Source organism: Alligator sinensis, unplaced genomic scaffold (genome assembly GCF_000455745.1).
Source record: "Alligator sinensis unplaced genomic scaffold, ASM45574v1 scaffold606_1, whole genome shotgun sequence".
NCBI classification, from domain to species: Eukaryota; Metazoa; Chordata; order Crocodylia; family Alligatoridae; genus Alligator; species Alligator sinensis.
This window is the reverse complement of record NW_005842472.1, coordinates 561,785-579,972: the sequence shown is the minus strand read 5'-3', so window position 1 is coordinate 579,972 and position 18,188 is coordinate 561,785. Positions and strand designations below refer to the sequence as shown.

The 18,188-nt window shown below is 41.7% G+C and overlaps 1 protein-coding gene across 1 annotated transcript in view; it reads right to left on the bottom strand.

Annotated features, from left to right (window-relative positions):
• Positions 1–5,291: 5,291 nt before the first annotated feature.
• The window catches only part of SPDL1 (spindle apparatus coiled-coil protein 1), a 42,274-nt gene continuing 29,377 nt past the window's right edge, over positions 5,292–18,188 (bottom strand). Inside the window, exon 12 of the mRNA XM_025212573.1 lies at positions 5,292–6,175. Within this exon, the coding sequence (XP_025068358.1) occupies positions 6,025–6,175 (151 nt within the window). The 3' untranslated portion in view covers positions 5,292–6,024. The remainder of the gene's footprint in view (positions 6,176–18,188) is intronic.

Here is an 18,188-nt window from a genome sequence, read left to right as displayed (position 1 = left end):
CGGAGCTGTGCAGCTAGCCACATGCAAGCCTTCCCCTCCCCTGGACAGCCAGCTGGGCATGTACGCAGCTCGCACATGGCAGGCACCACCACACTGTGCCTCCTGTTGCTTGCCTGCAAAGCCCCATGCAGAGAGGCACCCCTGCCCTCACCCCCCGTCCCTGCTCCTGATTGTGGTGTGCCGCCTGGTCCCTCAGCCCCCAACCATCTTCCCCAGCTCTACCCCACAGTCCCCAAGCCCCACTTACCTCTAGGATCCAGGGGCAAAGGGCATGGCTCTGCAGTGGCAGTGCTTGGCCATATAACGCCCCCCAGCCAGCACTGCTGCAGAGCTGTGCAGCCAGTTGCAAGGCATAAGCAGTGGTGCAGTGGCGGGTGCTTGGTGGAAGCTGTGCAGCCAGTTGCAAGGCATAAGCAGGGGTGCAGTGGCGGTTGCTGCATGTAAGAGCCCCTTTCCAACCCCTGGCCGGGTGACATGTATGTGGCCCACACAAGGTGGTTGCCACTGCACTGCTGCTGCCACGCCCTGAGCCACTTGCCCACAAAGCTGTATGGGTGGCTGCGGGATGGTAGCACAGGGTGCAGTGGCAGAGTTGCAGTGGCAGGCTCCGTGTGCAAACCCCATCAGGCCGGCCAGCGCATGTGTGGCCCTTAGAGTAGAACCCCTGCCCCTGGGAGTAGGCACAGAGGAACACCCCCCCACCCTTGATCTACCCCTGCTGCACCTTCCCTTTCCCCCGCCCTACCCCGCCCCTTCCCCCTACACACACTTACCTGCTGGAGTGGGTGTCAGTGTTTGTGTGCACCTCTGTGTCTGCGGGTCTGGGGGGCTGTTGCGAGGGGCATCAGGAAGGCTGTCAAGGCTGTGGGGGTGGGGAATTTTTATCATGGATTTTGGGTTTTTAAAATCAGAGAATTTGCAACTTTTAATCAGAGAAAACCAGGATCCCTGATTATTAGGTACATAGACAGCTGGCTTTTTGACATCTGAGAGGACCACATGGTGACTTTCCTGCCAAGTGCAAAGGTAGTGGACCACATGACTCATGAGATGTATAGATAAGCTGCCAGGGAGGGCTGGGGAGGAGCTGGTGGTTGTAGTCCATGTGAATAACAATAACATGGGTAATGGTAGCAGAGATTTTGGAAGCTATAATCTAGGCGGCTAGGTAGGTTGAAGCCCAGGCCTTCCACAGTAGCATTCTCCAAAATGTTTCCAGTGTGGCTTCCTGACAGGCACAAGTCCAGAGTCTCAATTTGTGGCTGAGATGATGACATAGGTAGGAAGGGTTTAAGTTTATTAGCAACTGGGGGACCTTTTGTAACAGGGGGAGCCTGTACAGAAGGCTCCACCTGTGCCAAAATGGTACAAAACTGGTACTTAATATTAAAAAGGTGGTAGAGCTTCTTTTGAACTAAAAACACAGAGAAGATTACAAGTGCAGAATAGCGCACAGTTCAAATTGACACATCCTATAGGGGTAAAACTATAAAAACCCAGGCATAAGAAACACTGTGAAGATAAGCACAAGCGGATACCTTTAATAAGTAAGAGGTCACACAGAAGTAGCCAACCACGCACCAGTAAGAATTACGCATGCTTTTATACTAATACAAAAAGCTTAAGATCAAAGGTGGTGGAACTTGAATGCTTAGCAGTGAAGCTAAGCTTCACTATATGAAGCTTAGCTTCACTGCTTCACTGTCTATATGGTATAGACAGGAACGATAGCATAGGTAGTACTGGTGCAGGAGTGGTACTCTACAGAAGAGACTGCATTAAATCTAATAGGGTATATCAGTGGTCTCTGACCTTTTTAACTAGGAGATCACCTTTGGCATTTAAAAGTAACCCAAGATCTACTGTGCGCCACCCCGTACCCCCACCCAGCAGGTAAGTATATGTGGGGATGGAAAAGGGGGGTACAGATAGAGGCAGAGGGAAAAAAAATATATATATTGTGGGCATGCCTCCCCAGCAGGTAAGTCCTTCCCAACCAGGGCCCCACTCAACAATGGACCAGCAGAGGTGAGAGGGAGGGGGCAGTTTCCCCCTGCACCGCCGCTGCTGCTCAGCCTGGAGAGGTGAGCCCGGAACAGGGACAGGGCGCATAGGGTTGGGGCTGTGTGCACTGGTTCCCACGGATACTGCAGAGCTGGGGCCAGAGGTAGTGGCACCCAGAAAGAGCTTCCACTGCCTAAGCTACCTAGAAAGGCAGTTCAGCCATGGAGCCACCCCAGTCCTGCTACGTGCCCAGGGGGCAGCGGGATGCACCACAGCCAGGCGGTGCCTCAGCCAGGTGGGACCAAGGAACCCACTCGCCGCAAGACAATGCACCTCCATGGGCCGGATGCAGCCTGTGAGCTGTATTTTGCCCAACCCTGATCTAACACCAGGCTGCGATGCAGAGACCAAATTTCTTAACATTATAAAAGACTGCTTTTTGAAGTAGTTAGTCCTGGAACCTCAACAGGAAAGCCCATTCTTGAGCTAGTTCCAAGCAGTAAACAGGATTTGGTGCAAAAGGGTCAGTGTTACTGAGCTGTTCAGCAATAATGACCACAATGCAAATGGGTTTGACATTAATAAAGGAGGGGAGACAAGAAAATCTATTACAGTAGCCTTTAATTTTCAAAAGGAAGAATACACCAAAATAAGGAAGCTAATTAGCCAGAAGTTAAAAGGGGCCCCTAAGGAGGTGAGGGACTTGCAAGGAGCAAGGGAATGCTTAAGAGCACCATATTTGAAGCACAAAGCAAATGCACACCACTAATTTTTAAAAAATCCCTAAAGCAGACCAAAAGAGGAAAATAAAAGAACACAAACTCTAGCAAATCAAATGTAAAACTGTAATAAGACCAACCACAGGAGAATGAAAAGAAACTTGCTGAAGGTACAAAAGATAACAATAGAAATTTCTTTAGAGTACATTAGAAGCCAAAGCCATGCCAAGGGGTCCGTTGGGCCTTTGAATGATCAGGGTGCAAAGTAGGCTCTAGAGGATGACAAGCCATTGCTGGGAAACAAATGCATTTCTTGCATCTGTTTTTACTGTGGAAGACATTAGGGAATAGTCCATAGCCCACAACATCACTAGATCCACTCCTCTACAGTTTCGGTCAGCTTCACTGACTTGTCCCTAAGGTTTCAACAGATGAGGTTATAGAGGAAATTAATAAACTAAAGAGTAGAAGAATCGCCAGGACCTGATGGTATTCTGAAGGAGCTCAGAGCTGAAACTGCTGGGCTCTTAACTATAATATGCAATCCATCACTAAAAACAGCCTTGGTACCAGAGGACTGAGGGGCTGCCACTATGACTCGCATATTTAAAGAGAGGCTCTAGAAGTAACGCAGGGAACTACAGGCTGGTAAGCCCAACTTCAGTTCCTGGAAAACTGGTAGAAACAATAATAAATATAAAAGAATTGTTCAGCATATAGATTAAAGTGACTTGTCAGGAAGGACTCAACACAGCTTTGTCAAAGGAAAATCATGCCTTACCAACCTACTAGAGTTCCTTGAGGGTGTCAATAAAGTATATGAATAGGGTATGGTTGGTATAGTATATCTGGACTTCCAAAAAGCCTTTGGCGGGGTCTCCCATGATATTCTTAACTAAGTTAGATAGTGACAGCATTACAGGGAACATCCACTCATGGATTAGAAACTGGCTCAAAGGTAGAAAGCAAAGAGCAGTTAATTTTCAGGATGGAAAGAGGTAAACATCAGGATGCCTCAGGGATCTGTGTTGGGACCAGTGCTCTTTAGCATATGCGTAAGTGCTCTGGCAAAGGGGTGAGTATCAAAGTGGCCAAATTTGTGGATAGCAAAATTATTCGAAGTAGTAAAGATCAAGGCAGACTGTGATGATGTGCAAAAGTATTTGGCACTATTGAGTGAATGGGAAACTCAATGGCAAATGAAATTCAAATGTATAAGTGTAAAGTGATGCACCTAGGCAAAAAACAACACAAATTATGCCTACACTATGATGGGCTCTACATCAGCTGTTACCACACAGAAAAGAGATCTGGGAGTCATTGTGGATAGTTCACTAAAAACCATCAACTTTGTGATCAGAAGCCATCAAACAGGCAAACAAAACATTAGGGATTATTAAGAAGGGAATTGTAAATGAAATGAAAGGCAGCATCATGCCCCTTTAAAAATCTGTGATACACTCGCATCTTGAATACTGTGCCCAGTTCTGGTGCTCTCACCTCAAAAAAGAATATAGAAAAACTAAAGGCAGTCCAGAGAAAGACAACAAGGATGATTAGTGGTATGGAGGGGCTTCCATACAAGGACAGACTAAAGAATCTAGGTCTATTCAGTTTAGAAAAGAGACACTTGAGGGGGGGGACATGATAAGGGTTTAACAGAATACTAAACCAAATTCACATATTTGCTTTTTATCAAGTTCAGTTGTATTACAGATGTTATATTCATGCACATGGAACATTTTTTTGTCCCTGGCAACAGATCCCAAAGAAAGGTAACCTAGCTCAAGACATGCTTATTTTCAAGAGATGCCACTGAAAACAGTGGAAAGCACATATAGTAAGGGAAAATTAATAGTTTTTCTATACTGATGTCACTATCAAAAATTAAAGAACTGGGTAAAGTACAATAGAAGACTACATCAACAGTGTTGCAGTTCTCTACTGCTTGCTAAGACTTACCTTGCATAGTATGTTTAACACTAATTCTAATCAGCATCTTTTCTTGAGAACTGATTTTCTATATATACTAACATTATTCCAATTTAAGAACCTAATAAATATTTAGAGCTTCAAATTGAAACCTCTTTTTTAAATTGAATGTGGGACTCAGTGTCATGCTTGGAAGGTTCAGATGCTTAGCACCTTTGAAAATTACCAGTTACAACTTCACTTCAAGACTTACCCACGAAAGATTTTTCAATTGGATAATTTTTCCAACCAGGAATGCTTCAAGTATGATGCCTATTGGCATGGACCTGTCGAGGCTGACTTGTCACTGAGCAAGCCAGACAGATGATTAGATCTTCAAAGATAAGTCATTTAGACATCTTCACTGGAATCACGAGTCAGTGGGCAGCTTTACTTTAGCCATCTGTATAATTATTCCAAGTACAATACAAGCTGCACACATTTTGTTTTGATTTTAAGATGTTTAACACATGTTGTATTCTACAAACAGCCAAAAAAAGTTATATTAGAAATAGTAAATTTTATTTAATGCGTAGTTAAGTTTTTATACAAGACTAGACTACTTATTACAAAATAACTTAAAAGTTTTTAAAAATTTACTACATTTATGATGTTATACACTTTGCATACATTAATTTTGATATAGCATATTCTTTTAAAGTAGGGGTGGGGGCACAGCATATTTGAAATACTGAATACTTATAAAATATACCAATAGTTACCAGAAGCCATGGATTGCTCCTTTCTAAAATCCCACAGATGTTCTAAAATGCCAACAGATGTTCCATTTGTTTGCAAAAATCTAACACAAACACAAAAGCATGACACCCAGGAATTGCTATACACTGGGGGTAAGGGGGGTTGGGCACTGTTTTGGAATGTGTTCCTTTGAAGTTATAAAAAATAATTTAGGAATGCAAAATTTTCAGAGAAACTACCCATCTTCAATCTAGTAACCAAGCACACCCTGCTCTTAGTTTACATCCACATTGATAATAGCATTGCTATGGCAATTTATAGTCATTCTGAAATGACTTTGTGAAAACGCTAGACCACTATTAACTATAGTCCCAATGAAAATTCAGGCTCCAAAGTTTCAGATCAAGTTACTATGACATTTAAATTTGGTGGCATTTCTGAGCATAAAATAAATATGAACAGCATAAGCCCTAGTTAATATAGCCGTAATTGCTCATGAAATACGAAAGATGCACTGCTTAAATCCAACATGCATGTACAGTAATAATTTACTTGCATCTTGTTTGCTGCACAATACAATCTTTAAGGCACAACATTAAATTATTCAGATTTGTTCTGAAAAAAATGAGTTTTATTGCTGAGGACATTGCATTTCAGAAGTTTCTTTAGAAGACACATATAGTGTAGTGTATGTTTTCTTCCGCATTTTCTTCTCAGACTTGATTGCATTTTCTTTCATGTCTTCATTTTCCACAGTTTCAAGTCTGGATTCAGCTGTTAACCTATAGGCAAAGTAGCCATGCTAAATACATACTGAGTTAATAATAAAAATTAAAAGAAAAAAACACCACCACACACAAGACTGAGACAAGCAGTCTCAATAAGCAGCATCAATAAGCCCACTAGATTATCAAATTATCTATCTGCTAGAGAAAGAATTGGTAGTTAAAAAAAAAAATAATGATCAAATTTTAAGTTTTGAATTTACATAACACTGTTTCCCATATTTTGCCGTTCTCCAAATCTTACTCGTTAGTTCAGGTCTCATATATTCCTTCAGTTTGACCTGCTGTAGAAAATGGAAACTGGTTGTGAACAGCCTTGAAACTATTAGTCATCTTTGCTCATTGCACAGCAGAAATCAAATGGAAAAAAAAAAAGTTAAGGGAAAGCTAGCTATTAGCTCTTAACCATTATTAGGTTGTGAAGTTTGAAAAGAGCAATACAAGAACACTATTTGTATTGAGAAATTGAGAAAGTATCAAATTCTGTGCAAACAAGCTTCAATTTAGACTCTCTCATTTATAATATGTATGAATTAGACTGACTGTCCCATCAATTTTTATTTACTCAGACTCACTTTTATAATTCGCCAGTCCAATATTTTAAGTCCAGCTGCACTCAAAGCAAGCTGCTGCCTGCAACACCGATGTTCAAAAGCTAAAGCAGAAACATGAGTTTTCAGGCTCTCAAGCAACAACTACATAGATTTTAGACTGCATAATATTAAATCATTAACCTGATGTTTATACAAATGCTCAGGTTGTGACATTGTGTGGGGCAGGTGCTGGGTAAGTGCTATCTATAGAGTTTGCAATAAGCTCCAGAACCTACACTGGCAGTTAATTGACTTGATTAGTACACATCAGTGCAGTCACAAAAATGGTTGTAGGGAGACCAAATAAAAAAACGGGTCTTCAATTAATGATTCACTTCATACAAATACACCTGGCTCCCCATTAACCCTTCATTACATACCAATTATCAACATCTTTACACAATATAGGCTTCTATCAACTGTTTGGAGAAACCTTACTCCAATTGGTCATTTTCCACATGTTACAGCCATTTTCAACAGAAACAGCTTTCCTCACATTCCTTACTCCACACAAACTGAAGCTATTGAAGTTGCCACTAAAACAGTGTCACAGCAAGGGACAATCACCATAGAAGCCATACAGATATGACATTGAATCTGAAGGTTTGGCCAGAGCATAAACCTGATTTCTGGAATATTCATTCTCTATCCCATCTCTCTATCCCCAGCACCCCACTATATACTGGCATGATGCACATAAACATACCCCCAACCTCAACTAGGATGAGACCTCCCTCTCTGCATACTTGCCTCAAGTCAAAGTTGATCAAGGAGTCCATTATACAGCCAAATTAACCTCAAATCTAAGACCAGGTTTGGGGTTTTTTTTCTTGTAGCCCTATGTGTGACAGCTAAAATTATGTCTGTGGAATACAGGTGCTTGCTGAAGGCCCTATGAAGATTAGACTAAGTGTTTTTCTGTATTTGTTTAGATATTAAGCTACATGATATTGCTAAGAGCCTAATTAAAGTTTAAGATGTAGTGAGGCCTTGTATAAAGTAAGGCCTAGTAAATTTAGCAAAGCCTTAAAGTAGTAAGGCCCTGTGGCATAGTTAAAATTACCTTATCAAAGGAATGAAAGGCTTGTACTGCTAATTGGTCAGTCTAAGAACAGTTGAAGTAAAAGGAATCTGAGTGGTTGTACGTTATCAGAACCATTCAGAAGCTTTAAATTGGCTGAAATATCTGGAACCCATTCAGAAGGAAGATGCAGCTCTGTGAAAAGGATTAATTAGCTGTTGCCTGGATCAGTGGGTCCATGGACCTCGATGAGCCCAAGGACTGCATTCCAGGGTCCTTCCCAGTACTCCTTTGGACAGTGTTGTTCAGGGATGCCTGACTTCGCTGAACTTTGTGGAAAGAGAAGCTTGCTGTGTATCAGGCATCAAAGGGGATTGCCAATAAATTGCTGATGCGAATTGCTTTCATCTGTCATTGCTTGTCTTGTTACTACGCGTAGTTGTGTTTTTGTTAAGTCAATAAATCTTTCTTACCTTTCTACCCCCCGACCATACTCTCAATCCTGAACCCTCCGCAGGTGCTGGGACACTATGGAATAAGTATTATCTTATTGATTAGATTTATATTACTCATTAGCTTTCCCTGCTATTTCCAGTTAATGTCCTGTGGACCATCATTTTTGTAATTATGTCTGGAATAATTAAAAACCAGGAAAAAATGTATATCGTAGATCTATAATACATATCATAGATATCTTCTATGCCTTAGATCATATATGCACTTTGTTGTGTGTTAAGTTTTTCAACCCAAAATACAGTAGGCTGATTTTGTCAAGGTGGGAATACACACACACACCACCCCCCACACCCACATACACAGTATATCAGCCTACTGTATTTTTGTTTTTCGTTGAAGAACTTTATCTATCTGTATATAGATATCTATCTATATATAGATATAAATAAATAAAAGCCCAGAAATGTCTTCCTACAAAGTTGATTTTTTTTTTAATTTAGATCCTCATGTCCTAGGATATAGAAGTTTTAAAATACACTGAAGAACAGCATGAACAGTGATGACAGTTGTCATTTGTCCCTGTAACATATTACGCTGACAGGTACCTAAAATGTCCTAACTAGAAAACTAAGAACAGTTTTTGGTTTTTCAACTATTTTTTCTTCTGGAGTTCCATAAATAAGGAGTCACAGAAGTACAAGTAGGATCATCCAGAAGAATGATCATTCACTGCAGACATTGCTATTCCAAATTATTCACAAGTAGTGTCATCTAAAAAGTTCCAGTTCTTCCAACAAGTGTTGGAATATTACAATATTAAGAAAAAGGAGGGTGATCCAGCAAATCAAGACTGAAGTGATACAGACCTTCAGTTAATACCTAACCTTTGCTTTTTCCTTCATAGAAGTTCCTCTGAGGGGCCCAGTACTATGTTGTGTAACAGTAACAAGCCTAATGGAGAGCTTAAGTGAACAGGAGCAGAAATATTGCCACAAAAAATCCATACTAGATCAAAAATAAGGAAAGATGATATTCACAAAAGAGTTATTTCTACCTCCAAGTATATTATCAATTTTCTTTTATACACCAAGAAATATTTCCTTGCTATAAGAGAGATGCAGATAAAAATCAAACCTCTACAGGTTTCAGTATAAAATCTGACTGAATTTTGAAAGGTTTTGATGAAAGTCCTAGTTTTGTACTTCATCTTTTAGAACCACAAAGTAAAGGAATTAAGTGGAGTAACAGATTTGCTTAGGATCAAGGTTTGGCAACCTAAAACCTGTGGGGCAGCACACAACACTGAAGGTATCAGTAATATGCCTGACTTAGAGGAAATGTACCCAGCTCTACCCTGGACATTCCCCTTTTCCTGCCCTGAGTTGTGCATTGATGTGCCCCTGAACTGTGATTATTTTCTTTCACCCCAGCTACTGCAGCCACTGCATACTCTCACCCTCAAATTAGACACCGACCATTGCCTCTAGCCATGGTAGTGGGTGTGTGTGTGGGGGGGGGAGGGGGGCAGTGAAATCAGTAGCACTTGGTGGTGATATTAAAATGGAAGCTACAGTAGGAAGAGACAAGAACAAGGAAAGGCTGGGGTGGCAGCAGGTAATTGTGGCACCTGCAGAGGGGAACGCTGCAAAAAGTTGAATTGTGCTGCAGCAGACAAAGTAGATCAGTAGGGGGAAGCCTGGCTGGACCTACATATGAAATTTAAATTACTAAATTGTAATAACAGTTGCAGCTTGCACGAGAATGCAAGAAAGATTGTTACTGGTGCCATTTGAAAAAAAGCAATCACAACTGATTTCATCTCCCATGCCGGTTTAGGATACACCCGATGTTTAACTATGATAAACTGTACATGGATAACTGCCCCTCCCTTGGTGATAGTCTCTTCCTTATTGACATGTCCTTCCCTGATCGATTCGTATTTCTCAGAGCACAGAGAATGTCTGTCTAGCATTTTGATCCATCTCAATAGATCCATACCAGTCAAGGATATTTTGGGTTCTGCCCCACTGCTAAAACAATTTTCCAAACAGTGTCTTGCCTACACAGTGACTTGTGATCGATGTCTCAAGGTGTCTGATTCAGTCAATCAAGTCTCATCTCAGTTGATCAAATTGTAACCTCTGGACTGATCAAGAGTTTGCGAACGCAAGTTTCATAACCAAACAGGATCTGAGGGGATAACAATTGTAACCTAACTAAAATATGACGGACCCCATCTTATCTGCTTTGTTGGGGCTTTGGGCATCAATCTATCAAGAAAGAATGCTTTGAAGGCATATACCTGAAGGGTATAACAGAGAAATGGAGCTACTGGCAAGGTGCGTTCCAAGAGAGACAAATCACTCACTGCAACGCCATAATCTATACCTAGATTATCACCCTCGGCAATGGATCAACACCTGGTGAAGGCTGTAAAGACTGAGACCACTTCCTTGCCTGTATTGGTGAGTGTGCCAGGGGCACAGAACTAGAAAGGGGGGAAGACTTGCCCAGAGGCAAAACCCTGACCGAAGAAGAGGAGGAAAAAAACAATTTACCTGTTTCAGGAGCCGGGAGGAGCAGGGAAACACGCGGCAAGAAACCACCCGCGCAGTTTGTAAGCTGCACCCATATACAGTTGGGGCTGGGTGACGTCATGGGGAAACACCACCCAGCGGAGATGAAAGGGAGCCGCAAAAGTGCGGGAAGGCCAAGGACCGGCAGGGAACCACCGGGCTGAAGGTGTCCAGCCACTGCGGCTGGCAGCGGCGAGGGCAGCAAAGGATCCGCGACCCAGAGAAGACCAGCGGGGATCAAAGGCACCAGCAGAGAGGCCGGCAAATGCGGCAGCAGCGGCTGCTGTGGTGGAGGAAGCAGCAGGAGCGGCAGAGGCTCCCCGAGCTGTAGAAGACCAGCGGGGATTGAGGATGCTGGCAGAGGGGCCAGCAAAAACAGCAGCAGTGGCTGCTGTGACAGCAAAAACAGCAGGAGCAGCAGAGGATCCCCGAGCCGGGGACTGGCGGGGATCGAAAATGCCGGCAGGAAAAGCAGCAAGGACACCAGCTACAGTAGCGACGGTGACAGGGAACACCGAGCCAGAGTAGCCCAGTTGGGTTGGAGGAGCCGGCGTGAGAACCCCAAATAGAGGCAACAGGGCCGCCGCCCCGAACAGAGGCGGGTCCAAGGAGAGAGGAAGTGGGAAACCCCAGCTGGGGGTGAAGTCACGGGTACTGACCCTGAGGGTGCTGTAGCCCAAGGGCGTTGGGAGAGTGAGGGGGTATGGGGATCCTACTGTGGGTACGCCGTTTTCCTTAGGCTTTCTCCTCCCTTCTTTCCTTTAGGTCACATTGCACTTGTAGTCACGGTGGTGGCCTTGTTCCTTTGCTTCACGTCAGGTGTTTTGGGAAAAGGGTATAGGATCTAGGAATTGACAGAGGTTCCCCTTTCGGGGCACGCCTATCTCAGTCCCCAGGGAGAAGGCGGATCAACAGAGTCCATAGCACCAAACAAAGGGGTGGCTCGGTCCCCGTAAAAGGGACACCAGAACGCACTAGGCCTACAACCAGTGGTCCCTAAGGGTGTCAGAGAAGACGAGCCCGAAAGTCGAGGAGTCCCAGACCCTCACCGGAGTCCGACCAGGACCTGGGTGGTCGTTGTCGAGAGGCAACGCCGAAGACAGGAAAGATACTAGTGGGGCCAGCCGCGAATAGACTCAGAGGTCCGTCTCTAAGGGTGGTGCATGGTCGTGGTGTAGGGGAGGCTGGAGCCCCGTGAACTCCTGCCAAAACGCGTGATGGCTCAGGAGGCACTCTCAAGGGGTCCACTGAGGAACCATTCAAAGTCGTGGCAGGCAAGTTAGGGGGTCACCCTGAAGACAGCCGAGGAGCCCTCTGGGGCCCGAACCTAAGTCCCTGGCAGTCGAGATCAACTGCACGGGCGAAGGAGGCATGAGAACACATGAGAGAGTGGAGGCGGGCACAGTGAGATACACTACTACAGCTAAAATATACTGGACTTTAATAATAGTTTGTTTATTTGAATAATGAGAAAGAGCCTTTCTTTCATTTTGTTTAAAGCTTGTTTTGTGGTATAGTTAAGAAAAAGAACTTTTGCCATTCATTGAATGAGGTGTCATATGTCAATCCCTATATGCACTAGAGTCAAAATCCTATTCTTAAATGCAACAGTGCAAGAGTGCTCACTAGGGTTTCATACGAACATTTAGTTTCTTCTGGGACAGCTGCTGCTCCCCCAGAAGAAACTATGAGTGTACAGGTGCTCAGGTCTTTTCTCCCAGAGTAAAAATGGTTGCTCCAAGAGAAAAATAACATGGAAACAACTTGAGTTAAATCACTCCTCGGAGCGCGAATGTCTGTACATGCTGCTCCGAGTAAGTTTTTCTACCAGAACACACCTAGGAGAATTTTTCGCAATTATTTGAATGTGTATACACATGATTTGGGAAATGCATCTGCTCAGCATTTAGTTACATCTCTGCACAGCATTAGAGAGGGGAGCCTGGTGGGGAGGGTGGAGGAGGGGCTGGAAATTGGCAGCCTGCAGTAACAGCCAAGTTGCAAGCAGCAGCCCACCACTGGTAAAATGTTGCCTCCCCCTGCCTAATACCAGAGGTATTAAAATACAGACACTGTCTGTCATCCAAGTGAAGTTGCTTGCATTCAAAATATCTCCTGACCATAGTTCCATTGTACTCGCTTTTAAAGCACAAATGAAGACTACCCTTGGACAGGACAGATTACATTATTTTAACTGTGAGCAGTCTAGGCATTTTATATCAATGGGTTTCATAAGATAATCAAAAGCCAGTAACTCATTGATTCTGAAGAAAGTAACAACTGGCTTCCCTTAATAGGAGGAACTAGCAATGCTCTGATCACCCTTTATGCAAGTTATAAAGATCACAACAGCTAGGCAATCACAGCAATTAAGTCTCAGCCTCTAGCTAGGTTCTCTTATTATGGATCTTTTCTGAACCACATGTCAGGCAGTAAGTTATTACTTCTGACAGTTATGGATTGTACATGTAGCCTTTTTAGTTCTCTGAAAAGTAATGCTATATTGACAGAGGTACAGATGAGAACTGTATTTCTTACAGCTAACAGCTAGTTCAAAAACAAACAAACAAAACACACCCTTCAGGCTCCAAGGCTGCCTTTTCCATTTTAGTTCAGAAGACCACAATTTTTTTCTTGGATACCTTATTATACACATTTGCTTTTATACACATTACTCTGGTGTTCTTGCTTAAATCACTACTTTTTGTCTTCTTAAGGCAGCTAAAACAAGTTGCAAATCTATTTATTTTGCATAGTTTAAGTACAAGTCTAAGTATAATTTTGCAAGTGCACTAATCTACATTTGTGGGAGTGCTATACTCACTGAAAATTTGCAAATAAGAGACAATCAAGTGTTTTTTGTGAAAAAGATTCAAAGCAGAATGTCAAGCGTCTCTAAAAATAGATCTATTCATAACTGTATGTAAAGCTACAGGCTTTTTGCTTTAGAACACTAGGTTGAACCTTCTTAATCCCAACATGTACCTGCACCTGACAAAATGCACACATGCTCCATGTGAAGAGCTTCCACCAAAGCATAAGCCTATGAAGTTGTCACTTCCTTTGCAAATGAAAAAGACAACTATATGGCTTCCCTAACTTGGAATAAGGAGTGATGGTGTAAATGACTGTACTTCTTTGGAGTTGCTTCTCCAAAATGAGAGAGATTGGAAGTGATCAATGCAATTATCTAGACTGGACTCCTTTTAGGGTCTCCCCCTATACTTCAAGTCATTTTTGAATTGCACCTTAATTTTTTATTCATTTTTTTTAAAGAGGGGTGGGGAAAGGAAAGGTAAAACCCATACACGTGATGTAACCAACAACCATATTTCATCTTGATTTAAAGGGTCTACAAGAACTATCCCAATGTTTAGCTATGTGTACTCCAACCCCAATGCCTCAATTTATCTAGCTTTGACTAGTTAAATATTTTTCTGCTCGATTGAAGAGCTCTCCACAAAATTGTTGTTAATCTCATAGATTCTTACACAGACAGATCACCCCATACTGTTCTCTTGAATAAGTTAAAGAAATCAGAATGAACTTCAAGGACAGAGCAGGGACTTTTCAAGTGGCAAGTCCAACTACTACCCCTACCATGAATCAATTGATCAATAGAGTAGGCAAGCAGCATAGAGAGTAGGGGTAGGGTTAGGAAATAGGAATTCCTGCCGTTACTACAAGAGCTTTGGCAAGAGTTGGGGCTTTAGCAGTTCTTCTTGCCCTGCCATCCCTTCAGGTTAGGGGACTGTTTTGGGCAGCTACAGTTTTTCACCAACTGATCATAAATAGCTTGCCCCCTTCCGCAACACAGGAGACCAGGCTCTCAGTGATCAGGCTCCACTGGGGGCAAGAGGACCCAAAGAACAGTCCCCTACTACACTTATGGCTGGAGAGCTTGCCTTTGTTCTAGAAAGTACCTGTTACCATCCCTAATTTTCAGGGCTTCTACAGCAGGACAGACAGCATCTTTGAAAATGAAGGGAGTTAATCAGTTTGGGGCCTGCTAGTGCCATGACACCAACACATCTGCATCCTCAGTGAACCCTGATTTTTTTACATTGGGATAAATGCACAGCCTTGGCACTGAAAAAGGCTACACACTTAGAGTGCTTTATATCACCTATCAGTTTTCCACAGTGGGTAAAGGGGGAAAAGAAAACCTTTGGAGTTTATTACGGTAACTACTTAACAGACACAGGGATGTTTCTCAAAGGATGAAAGTTGAAGAAAACAAGTCAGAAGATTTTTTTCGTTATAATTACAAAACTCGGGAGAAGTAACACCCCTAAAATCACTATCTAGTTTCAAAATGTTTTGAAAATTTTAATAATGGAAAAGTTGTCTTATGAAGTCAGTGCTCAACAGCGAAGGAAGGGAAAATGCTTACTGAGAAATTTTCTAAATTTCTTGGCAATTCGTGGAATTTGCTAAAAACAAACCTTTTCCTGCCTCCAAACCAGAAAGTTTAAGAAACATTTTTGAACACTGAAGGAAAGTGCAAGTTCTACAAGCTAACAATGAAGAACAAGACTGAAATACATTCAGCATTTAAAAGCAAAGATGAGTAGAAAATGGCAAGATCTGTATTATGCAAAGTTCTTAGGAAAAAGGAGTGAATTGTCAAACAGAGATGAAGAACAAAAACTTAACATTGATTGAAACAAAAACTGTCATAACTAAAGGAAAAGAAAAAGACAAAATACTCCTGTAGACATCAACTTGGGTTACAGGAGCATGGTTCATAGAAGACAAATATCTGCATTTATATATATTTTAAAAGACTTGGATGTAAAAGTTAAATTGTCATTTGATAAGTTGCATTTGTTAATAAAAAGGGTTTTATAAACATTAAATAAAGAACACTTTCTTGAATTTGGGAAAAATAGGAATGAGAGCATGCAATCCTCAAATAATAGAGTAACAAAATAAAAATCATTTTTTAAAATTTTGTCTATTCCTCAAGACCATTTATCCAATATCCTCTCCTCCTTGATCAACCTTTTCTCAAACCTGCCACTTACCTGTCTTAACCCTCCTTTTCACTACCAGAAATGCAGCACATTTAAACCACCTTCTATCTGCACTGGAATTAACCATGCTCTGCTCTCCAAAGCTAGCAGTTGAAGCAACCTTCAATATAGCATACATAGTAAGGCCCTGGACAAAATGCTCCCAGGCATAGGATTTAAAGTCCCCAGGTGGAAAGCTCTGATCCCCTGTCCGCTCCCCTTGGGGCACAGCAAACCCGCCCCCCCCCCCCCCCCCAATCAACTGATGGTCAATCCAGGGACTTGGACCATGAGGAGAGGGGGTGGTTCCAGGTCCTGTGCAACCCCAGCTCAGAAACTGACTACTGACTGTTAGCCCCAGCCACAAGTTCAAATTTGAGGAACCATATAAACAAGCTATAAAAAAAATACTTTTCATGGCCTCTCACACTTGTAGCTCCCTTCCCATTTATGCCACAAATAACTTATTAATCATGGCATAAAGGTAATATGTAGGGGAGGCCTTAGTCAATACCCTGCACATCCAGTGTTGAAGGCTACCTGTCTGTTCTAGATAGTCAAAGCATTCTCACACAAGAACTGAGAAATAACATCATTAACCAACTGAATTTACCCTTTCCAATCTTCAGTCTGACACATCTGCTCTTTTCTCTTACCTTTCCCCTAGATTCTGCACATGAGTAAATGTTCTGTCTCTGCTACTCGATTTATATTTCTACAATTATCTTCACAAAAAATTGCTTTAAAGCAGTGGCTCTCAACGTTTTTAGACTCGCCTTCTTGCACTGTGGCACCTTGAAAGAACCTCATGGGGTGGCAGGGTAGGCAGACAGTGTGGCCCTGCATCTACCAAGCCACAGCACACCACACTACTAAGAGCACAGGGACTGGGGGGAAAAAAGGGGAGGCAACAGAGGTTGCCGTCATCCTTGTAAAACTTAAGACTGCCTTGACTTTCTTCCATCACTCATGACTTTCTCCTGCCTGTCACCTATATGCATACAGCTCCATAACCTTGACTGTAAAGCCAAACACTCAAACGCTTCTATATTCAAATCAAATACTTTTCTCAATCAAATACTGATATCCAAGCCTATGTAAATGTCTTCATTTTACCGATAAAAACTGCTCCCAAGACATTTAGTAGCTCTCGGTGTAATGCTAGTCATTAATATTTAAAATTAGATTACAGATCTCCATAGTTATGCATTATATTCATTATAAAACTGCGTATTTTTTTAAACTATGGAAACTCCCAGCTTCATCATATTTTCATGAGAGTGGGATAGCCTTTTATTATGTCTATACAAAAGAGACATGAAGACAAAAACAAAGCAATTGTACTTCAATTTCGCCCTCAGCTTTCATTCTTTCCACTTAGACATAATGATACTAGTTACATGGAGGCACAAAACTGTCAGGGGTAATTAGTATTAGTATGATCATTAGTCTTATTATATTATTATCATCATATATGCAACTAGTATTATTTTCTATTAGCTGTTAACATAAAGCCAATAACTATATTACTAGGTGGCTGGAAAAAAGTGGCCAAGTGAAGCTTTAGGAGATTTTTTTTTTCATCCATGATAGGCTGGATGAATACCTCAAAGCAAAAAACTTTCTAAAGCAAATTTTCACTGGCTTTTGCAAAACATCGTTCCATCCCTTCTCTCTGGATGTTTAATATTAGAATTGCCTTCATGAAACTGGAAGACAGTTAACCTCTACAATGTGCAGAAACAGACCTGAAAACCTACAAATAGCTGTAAGTAGTTTTCTGTTTGTTTTACTTGATTTATTCAGCAAACATATCATAGTGTCATGTCAATATATCCAGGCCTTAAGTGCTTTCCAAATATTTAACACATGCACACTCCTGCAACAAGAAAATGGACAGACAAAATATCAGCAGGTGAGGGAGAGAAAAGGCGTTCCATTTATCCAGGCAAAAGTTAGAGCTATTTAGAGTATTAAGTTATTTATTTGACCCTCTCTCACATAACTTGCATTTTCACTTAGGAGGTGATAATTTCATCTTTGTTCAATAAATTCAGTTTGTTTTTCAAAATGTGATGCACACATTTCAAATGTAGCATTGAATCTTATTACATGTTCCAATAAAGGTGTTACCAAAAATCTTAAAAATACATTTGAAAGATAATAGTTTTCTTTTTCTTTCTTTCTTTAAGATACAGGTTTTATTAATCCCAGTGCTAGGTTAAGAATATATTTTAAGCTACTCCTCCAGTGCCTTCTCACAAAAAAACAGCCTTAGGGCTTTTCTACATATGGAAGCTAGCTGGAATTAAATTAGTGAAAATCTGAAGCAAAACAGCTATTCTAAAT